The sequence below is a fragment of the Nycticebus coucang genome, chromosome 4 (genome assembly GCF_027406575.1).
Source record: "Nycticebus coucang isolate mNycCou1 chromosome 4, mNycCou1.pri, whole genome shotgun sequence".
In the NCBI taxonomy this organism is placed as follows: Eukaryota; Metazoa; Chordata; class Mammalia; order Primates; family Lorisidae; genus Nycticebus; species Nycticebus coucang.
In genome coordinates, this window is record NC_069783.1 from 2,782,557 (window position 1) to 2,791,381 (window position 8,825).

Here is an 8,825-nt window from a genome sequence, read left to right on the forward strand (position 1 = left end):
AAATTAGCTTATGAAGGCATCTCTATAATACAATATAGCAAGGACTCTGAGGTCACTGCTTTCAGCCATCCTGAACAAACAAGTCAGAACCGTATTGAAATAGAGCGCTGAAATCAGGTAGAGTCCAGAGCAAAACTGGACTCCCGAGTCTCCACTCCTCCCCAGCCGACACCGGAACTCTTGTCAACGGAACCAAGATGTCACGCCTCTGGCGGAAAAGCGTTACCCACACACTCCTCCCCTCAGCCACTTCCTGCGACTCTCTAGACTTCCTACAGCTTCTCAGTGGTTTCCCGCTTTCGGCCTCTCTACCGCGCCGTTTCCGCCTCTTGCTTTAGGCCGCCGGAATTTGACGAGCTCTCGCGAGACTTGGGCCCTCTTCCTCAGCCGGCTCTCTGTAAGGTAGGTTCGTGGCCTGTGCTTGGGCTAGAGTTTTTACCCAGCGTTGAGGAAAACTACTTTTGGCTTCAGCCGGGAGCAGTGGGCCCTGCTTACCGGACGGGGATGCAGCCGATTACCCGGCCTGTGCCCTCCGATGGCTTCTGCGGGGCGGGCGGGGGGCAGCCCGGAGGGGCCCGGGAGCCGCTGAGCGCGGTGCGTTGTGTGCCCGCAGGAGAAGGCCATGTTCAGCTCCAGCGCCAAGATCGTGAAGCCCAATGGCGAGAAGCCGGACGAGTTCGAGTCGGGCATTTCCCAGGTGAGAGGGTACCGGGACGCGGGGCGGGCAGGGGCCGTCGGGGACAGGTGGCCACGTGTGTCCGCGGCCCGGCCCTGCGTGGTGCCGGACCCTGGGCCGCGGGCTCGCGGGCAGGGCTGAGGGTCCGCTGCGCTGTGCTCTGTGTCCTTAGGCCCTGCTGGAGCTGGAGATGAACTCGGACCTCAAGGCTCAGCTCCGGGAGCTGAATATAACCGCAGCCAAGGTGAGCGCGCGAGGGTGGGCGAGCGGGGGGCGCGGCGGGCCGGGGCCCCTTAGCTCCGGGTTTGGCCTCTTTTGGTCACAGACACAGCCGACGCCTCGGGAGCTCCCAGCCCTGGAGTTATCTGCACTTAGCCAGGAGTCGAAGCTTAGGGGGTGCAGAAACGCAAGTGGTTGTGGAGGCAGGCCCGGGCTGGGGTGCAGGTCCTCAGCGGTGGGATAGGAAATAAAAAGTGGAAGGGAAAGGAGACGTTCCCCCGAGGTTCTTACCCTTCACTGGAAATATTTGCATTTGAACTTTGATGCATACCTTTGATGGCTTAACTTTAAATTTTCTCCTTTGCATCTAATTTGATAGCAACCTTTTTTTACTTAATAAATCAGTTGTCTTCACTGGCGCCGTCTGCTTGGTGTACAGATAACTGGGAATTATTATTTTTTGACTCCTGTTTTTAGTTCAGGACTTACAGCATTACTTGGGAGGGTTGAGAGTAACTAGTCATCATTTTTTTGTGTGCAAAAAATATAAAGTTTATTTCATGTAGTAGCTGTCAGCCCTACTTGCGTGGTTATCAGAGAGTTGTCAAAGTTTTGTCAGATTTGTTAAGACGTGAAACTATGGCATGTAGCTGTGCAAATAACCTGGCAAGTGGTAAATTGCAGAAAACTGCAAAAAACAAAAACAAACTTGGTAAATTGGCGTGTTCTTGGATATGACAGCTTCTTCCCATTGAGTGTTACCACAGAGGATTGTGGGCTTCAAAAAGTTGTGGTTTTTTCTCCTAAGGAAATCGAAGTTGGTGGTGGTCGGAAAGCTATCATAATCTTTGTTCCCGTTCCTCAACTGAAATCTTTCCAGAAAATTCAAGTCCGGTTAGTACGCGAATTGGAGAAAAAGTTCAGTGGGAAGCACGTTGTCTTCATTGCCCAGGTATCCGTTCTGTTAAATATTTTGTGGATTTTGCTGTGATTACTTGTGTTCTGACAGTGTTGGTAGTTGATGAAAACAGTCCTTTCTTGTTCTACGTGGGAGGATGCTGGATAGAAAGATAAAGCACACTCTTAGGAATAGAACAATTTAGGGACTCTGTTAAATGACAGAAAGCTGTGTTTTTGGATTGTTAATGTGGCTGTATCTGTTAGAATTTCATGAATGTGGGTTGCTTGCAGAGGTGATCAAAGCAAGCGCTCCAGTGTGGTTGGTCCAGAGCAGAGCAGTGATTTTTGTACATTAGTGTTCCTGTGGTCATGCTGCTTAGCTGATCAGGTGTAGACTTGGGAAGTGGGAATGAGGTGCTAAGGAGTAGGTGACAGGAACAAAGGCCTATGGTCAGGAAAAGGTTTTTTTTGTTTGTTTTTGTTTTTTGCAGTTTTTGGCCAGGGCTGGGTTTGAACCTGCCACGACTGGTATACGGGGCCAGCGCCCTACTCCTTTGAGCCACAGGTTGTTGCAGCCCCTAGTGGCCCCTATGGCCCTGGACTCCATCGCTTGTAGGAGGCGGGCTAACCTTATTTGCAGGATAGACCCGAGCAACCTCTACAGTAGCCTTTTATTGACAGCACAAGACAGGTGAGGGGAGTGTTAGATAATGGCTGCGTGCCTGCAAATCATCTTGCTCAGAGGTCGTCTGGCTCACAGGTGCCTCCCTGGGGAAGGGTTTTTGAAGTTGAGATCTGGCTTTGGTGCAAACTGAAGTCTTTGGGGAATTAAGTGTCAGGATTGGCCAGGTATAAAAGAAACAGTGTTCTATGTCAATAGACATTTTAGTGCTTATGTTGGGTATTGGGCTTTGTTGAATGGAAAAGGTATATTTTTTTTTTCCGTAGCATTTTAATATCAGCTATGGATTCTGAATGAGTAACTGAAAATTGAGAAATAACTGCACAGAATAGTTTTTGAGTCTAGGTTGTTTTGCTTTCTCAAACTTTGAACTTGTTCTCTTACTCATTTTGCTTTTAAAGTGGTTTGACAATTCTTCGCTTTGTATCAACTTAAGATCCTTTTTGTGGAATTTTGTTGCATGATAATTTTTACCTTGCAGAGGAGAATTCTGCCTAAACCAACTCGAAAAAGCCGTACAAAAAATAAGCAAAAGCGTCCCAGGAGGTGAGTAAACATCAAAAATATGTTTACCATTGTTATTCGCACTCTTAATTTGTGCAGGTTGTAACTTACAACACAAGCTGTTCACATGGGTTTCGTCCATGTGTGGTGTGATTTATTCTAGGTGTAAAATGTACATGTACCCACATAGGTAATAGGTCAGTGCTGTCACAGAAGACGAGGCTTTGCTCCAATTCTTTGGACAAGGAATAGGAATGATGAGAAGGAAATCGTGAGGGTAGTGCTGGGATAAAGTGTGCTAAACTGTAGATGAAAAAAGTTTAGTTTAGCACACTTTATCCCAGTGCTGCCCTCATGATTTTCTTCTCATCCGTCTCACACATCTTTCCTGTTTTGGCTGAGGTAGAGTTCATTGTTGAGTCCTCTATTTGACTGGTGCTAAACATAGTTGAGGTGGGCTTGGGTGCATCTTTGCTTTTTATTTTTGCTGTGGATTAGAGGCAAAAAAAGATGGATTTTGCTTGTGCTAAAGGTTAAAGTATTACTGCAGTTGAAGATGTTCATGGAAATTATTTATGAATTTGAATAACTCAGGCAAAAGTGCAACTGTTAGCTCACTTCTTGATCTAGGTAGGCCTTGATGAGTATCCCTGGTTAGTACATTGTTTCACACCCTTAGATCGTTGAATCCCTCCAGTCTCTTCCTTAGGGATCAGTTCCAGGGAAAATGCTTTAGTTGTCTCTCCCAGATGGGCAGTGGTCCTGTGAAGTGTGCGATTTGTGTTGTTACCCTAGTTAATGGATGAGAAAACTGACCTAAGGCTTGGAGAGTTTGGTTTTTAAAGTCAGTCTTATTCTGAGAAACCACTTCATAGCCAGTGAGTAATGGGAATCTAGAAGTGAGCAGGGGTTACCGTGTTGTACCCTGTTGTGTGGGAAAGAAGGGGAAGTCTGGTGAGGATGGAAAGGTAGGTGCAGGGTTTCCAGAATTTTGGTTATGTGGCTTAGTACTATGAACTTGTTTTACGGGTGGTTGGACTAGCATGAAAATTGAAGATCTCTTTTGTTTCTCAAGATACGTAAAGGGGATTTTATAATCTCAATTCTGAGAGCCTGAGTTAGGAATTGATTGTTAAAAACAGTCCTTTTGCTTTCTACCCAGCTGGAGGACTGCCTCCCAGATCTGCAGCTGGGATCCTCCCATTTCTCAGGCAGTGAATTCACTGTGTTCCTAGAGAGCCCGTGTGTAGGTTTTGAACCTTCCCTCCTCCTTTGCACTGGGCTAGGAAGCTAGGTCATGGTGATCTCCCGCTTTCCCAGTCTGGTTTCCCACTTTCAAGGTTATTTTCTCTGTTTAGAAGAGCTGTTTCTCTACCTCTAACAGGTTTAATGCTGCCGTTTGTGTGTTTTGGCTGTAGTAGAGTTCATTGCTGTGTCCTCAGAAACACTAATTTACATTCCTGTGTTTTGTGATTACTGAAGTTGGAGTGCTGTCGCCTCTCTTTTAAAGTAGTTTAGATAACATTGGAATCTGAATAATAACTACAAAAATAGCTTTTAATTTAATTTATATTTTGGAGAAGTAATTAATACATTTCCATATTTGCCTGCCTGCCTAGTACTGTAAGAATGTGCAGGATGAGTAGCCGTGAGTGTGCAGGTCTCTGATGCACTTTCTGAGCCATGGTGGAAGGCTCGGAAGTGGAGTTCCTTCTAGCTGTTGCCGTCCATGGCTGTGGAGTAGTAGGACCTTGGCGGTCAGATTGAGAGTCACTGGAAGGCGTGCACTGTATCTGGGTGCTGCCAGGTAGGCAATGCCAGTGAGTAGGGGACAGCTACACAGATAGCTGTCATATAAGCAACTCCGTAATGCCAAAAAGAATCGTCTCCTCATATCTCCTGGTCTATAGTAGGCACCCCCCAAATTGGAATTGAGTCTTCTCATTTGTCATTACAGCTAGTCGAGCTTTAAACTTGAATGCCTGTTGTCAGCCATCATAAGGAAGATAGGTTGAAAACCAGTGATCCACATGGGGGCAGCTGTCTGTAGAGCTGCTGATAGCACAGTACCTTTTAGGGTGGAATATCTCCTCATTTGATCATAAATAAGGAGAAGTTGGTGTCCTTGAGGCCAAGGAGAGCTCTTGAAGGGTCTGTGGTGGGTAAATTATGTGCTCACTTTAGTATTTTGGAAGGATGACTTTGACAGCATTGCTGGGGGTGGGGTTGGAGATGAGCAAGACTAGTGAAGTGGTTATTGCAGTGATTTCGTTGAAAATAAACATGTATAAAAAGGTCCTCACCAATATCCCATTCCCAAAGATAATCACTGCCATCACTTAGTGAATGTATTGAATATGTAGTCACCAGGGTAACATTTCAAATAAAGTTGAAAAAAAAAAATCTTTTACTATATTCTAGTTAGGCAACGATGTTGGTGTGATGTATGAAACATAACTAGCCTATTGAAAACTAGTATCAATTTAGCTCTTGGAATCTGGAATTCACCATTTTCATTTTTACTAAGAGGTGACCAGAGGGCAGGCATTGCTGGGTTGCTCACTTCTGTCTCTGTTCTTAAGCCGCACTCTGACAGCTGTGCACGATGCGATCCTCGAGGACCTGGTCTTCCCCAGTGAAATTGTGGGCAAGAGAATTCGTGTGAAGCTGGACGGCAGCCGACTCATAAAGGTGCACCTGGACAAGGCCCAGCAGAACAACGTGGAGCACAAGGTGATGGTGGACGGTGTGGGAGGTGCAGCTGCAGAAGAGCAGGGTGCAGCGTAACGTGTGGCCCTCCAAAAACGCGCATTGTAAATTCATGGCCAGCTTTTATCTGTACTTTGGCCACTCCCCTTCCCCTTTGCATTATATGTGTCAGGTTTTAAACTGAACATCTGACGTTCTCTGTACCTTTTAAATTATTAGGAAAAAAGGAAGTAAAATAATTCCGTGGTCTGACTTAAAGTAGTATGTTTGTGATAAGTGGGGGTGGGGTGGTGATGGTCTTAGAATCTGGGAGAATTGTCAGTTTACTTCAGATCTGGGAGAACATCACCAAGGTGGACAACCGCTGGGGTCCCCCAGTGGCTCTGTCTGCACTCAGGTGCTGGGGGGTAGAGCCTTGTCCCCAGTCTTAGGACTGTCGGGGGCACGTCCTGTATGTTCAATGTCTTCTCAGTACCTGGCTGCTGTGGGAAGAACTGTAGAAAAACAGTACGGGGTGCAGTTTCTCAGCATTACTTGGTTTTAAAATGAGTGTGTATATTTACACTTTTGTGATGAATTATTTCTTTTCTTGCAGGTTGAAACTTTTTCTGGTGTCTATAAGAAGCTCACAGGCAAAGATGTTAATTTTGAATTTCCAGAGTTTCAATTGTAAACAAAAATGACTAAATAAAGTATATTCACAGTTTTCTGTATTAGGCATGTTTTTTAGAACCCCAGAGACAGATACCCAGCCACCTACATCACTAATAGGCTGGAGGATTCTCAGCCAGGATGTTTGATATGAAGAGTATATTTGTATCCAGTGACATTGTAGTCTTAAGATATTGCCAAAATCGCTGAATATTACTATCTTGCTCATTTTTACAAACACAATTCAGTAGCCTTAAGTGTATCTGCATTATTGAGACCATACCCAGAACTTACTCTTTGATCTTGTAGAACTGAAACTGCCCATTAAGACAACTTTACTCCTCCCTGGTCCCTCAGTCAGTGCATTTTGTATGTAAATCTATGTCAGGTTTTTGTAAGACCGAAAGGTCAAGTGTAAGTGTAGTTAATAGATGCTCATCCTCTAGATCTTGTGTAAACTTGGGTGGGTGGTTTTCTGGTTCATAAAAAGGTCTTGAAGTCAAGACCCTAGTGCAGCGTTAGGGGGCCATAGTTCTTCCAGATCTTTCTAGGTAGTGGAAAATGTCTTAAAATTGTAAAATTGTTTTACATCACATTGTTCCTACAGTTAGACTAGTTGGATCGTGGAAGCTGTCGAGGCAAAACAGGATAGGTAAGAGCCGAATAGCTGGCAGATGCCTGATGGGCTCCCGTGGGTCCACTGGGTGCTCTGAGTTGCCCTGTACTTGGAGGCCAAGGAGACCCCTCCCTCTGAAGCAGTCAGTCACTAAGAACTTGGAACTTTACCCTGACAGTAGTCTGTTACCCCATCCCCAATCTGCTGTCTACACTGTGTTCTGGTTAGGGTTGTCACAGCTGTGATCCCTTTCCCTGGTTTCTGTGTAGTAAAGTCCTTACTTAGGCCCGGGATGATGTGCTGCAAACTTGTCTCCCTCTCCAGTCTGAAGCCCCTTTGTTTCCTGGTGACCTGTGTGTGTTTCTGTGGCATTGTAGGAGGTACATCTTTGTTGTACTTTGTTACTTCAAACAGTGTTTAGCATATTTGGGTCGTTGGAAAATGATGGATGAAGGTAACAGGAGAGCATCAGTTTCTGTGGTTGTAAACCTGGAAACGGGTCAGATGTGGTGTAGACAGGCGCACATCTTGGTTCAGTGTTATCTTAATAGCACAACACTCTGGATGTCAGCACTCGGCCTCGGTTTTCTGGTCTATAAAACGAGAACTTACTACCTGCCTTATTGTATTACATGTATCTATTTAAACACCAAGTTCATTTTCATGGTAATTAGTGCCAGGAATTTAAAGTGTGCTTCTTTAAACTGCACTGACCACAGGTCCATAACCTGGGAGTCCTTGGTGTCTGAAACAGCTTTCTTGTAACTGTAAATTATAGAACATAGCTGGGTGCGGTGGCTCACACCTATAATTCTAGCCCTTTTGGAGACTTGAGGTGGGAGGATCCCTTGAGCTCAGGAATTCAAGACCATCGTGAACAAGAGCAAAACCTCTACTAAAAATATAAGAACTAGCTGGGCATTGTGAGCACCTGTAGTCCCAGTTACTCAGGAGGCTGAGGCAGGAGGATGGTTTGAGCCCAAGAGTTTGAGGTTGTGATGAGCTATGACACTACAGAACTCTACCTAGTGCAACATAATGAGACTGTCTCAAAAAAACAAAACAACAAAAAAACCCGAGAAATTCCCCAGTTACAGAAGGTAATTCGTCTGTGTACCTGGCATCCAGCTTCAGCGTTACTGGCAATTTTCTTAATCTTGTTTCAGCTATTCTGCTTTTCTTTTTGCTGGAGGTTTTTTGAAGGGAATTCTAAACATACCAGGTATCTTTTAGCTGTGATAATTATTTCTCTGAGACAGGGTCTTGCTCTGTTTTTTTAGCTAGCATGCAGAGGTGACAGCCTAGCTCACAGCAACCTCAAAGTCACAGAGCTCAAGCGAATTTCTCCTGCCTCAGCCTCCCAAGTAGCTGGGACTACAGGTGGTGCTACCACGGCCAGCTGATTTTTTTCTGTTTTCTATAGAGACAGACTCTTGCTCAGTCTAGCCTCCCAAAATGCTGGGCCTATAGGCGTCAGCCATTGCGCTTTGCCAAAGCTGTGATAATTACTAAAATTAAGTATCAAACTTAACTAGATTTTAAATTGTTACATTACAAAGCATTAAACCAAGGTTTTCTAAAAATAATCACATTGCTTTCAATAAAATTAATATCTTTGGGAACAGGAAAGGTTTAGGTAATTTTTTTTTATCCATCTAATTTTTTGTGTCTTTGTAACGTGTATGCTCTGTTAGGCTGTGGAAGTTGTACTCAAAGGGGGCAGAGGGAAGGAGGGAGGGAGACTGGTGTGCTTGCACTTAAGGGGCACAATGTGGGGATACGTGGCAACCTGCTGGTGTGGGACACAGCTACAACAGAGACTTCACCTAACAAATGTAAACATGGTAACCTAATTGTGTTCTCATATT

At 45.0% G+C, this 8,825-nt stretch overlaps 1 protein-coding gene across 3 annotated transcripts; it reads left to right on the forward strand.

Moving 5' to 3' along the window:
- Positions 1 to 270: 270 nt before the first annotated feature.
- RPS7 (ribosomal protein S7) lies at positions 271 to 6,395 on the forward strand. Of its 3 annotated transcripts, XM_053586857.1 has the most exons (7): positions 271 to 402; positions 614 to 697; positions 849 to 920; positions 1,704 to 1,847; positions 2,959 to 3,023; positions 5,564 to 5,714; positions 6,286 to 6,395. In XM_053586857.1, exons 2-7 carry the CDS (start codon positions 623 to 625, stop codon positions 6,361 to 6,363), a joined length of 585 nt encoding a protein of 194 aa, XP_053442832.1. In that variant the 5' UTR covers positions 271 to 402; positions 614 to 622; the 3' UTR covers positions 6,364 to 6,395. The 3 variants fall into 3 exon arrangements, with proteins under 3 accessions (XP_053442832.1, XP_053442835.1, XP_053442833.1); XM_053586860.1 differs by lacking the exon at positions 1,704 to 1,847; XM_053586858.1 differs by lacking the exons at positions 5,564 to 5,714; positions 6,286 to 6,395 and having other exon boundaries at positions 2,287 to 2,980.
- Positions 6,396 to 8,825: the final 2,430 nt, after the last annotated feature.

Excerpts from the sequence above, each read along its gene's own strand:
- RPS7 (XM_053586857.1), top strand. The coding sequence starts at position 623 with ATGTTCAGCTCCAGCGCCAAGATCGTGAAGCCCAATGGCGAGAAGCCG. Across the intron at positions 921-1,703 it reads TGAATATAACCGCAGCCAAG|GAAATCGAAGTTGGTGGTGG; the intron begins GTGAGCGCGCGA and ends TTTTCTCCTAAG. Across the intron at positions 1,848-2,958 it reads ACGTTGTCTTCATTGCCCAG|AGGAGAATTCTGCCTAAACC; the intron begins GTATCCGTTCTG and ends TTTACCTTGCAG.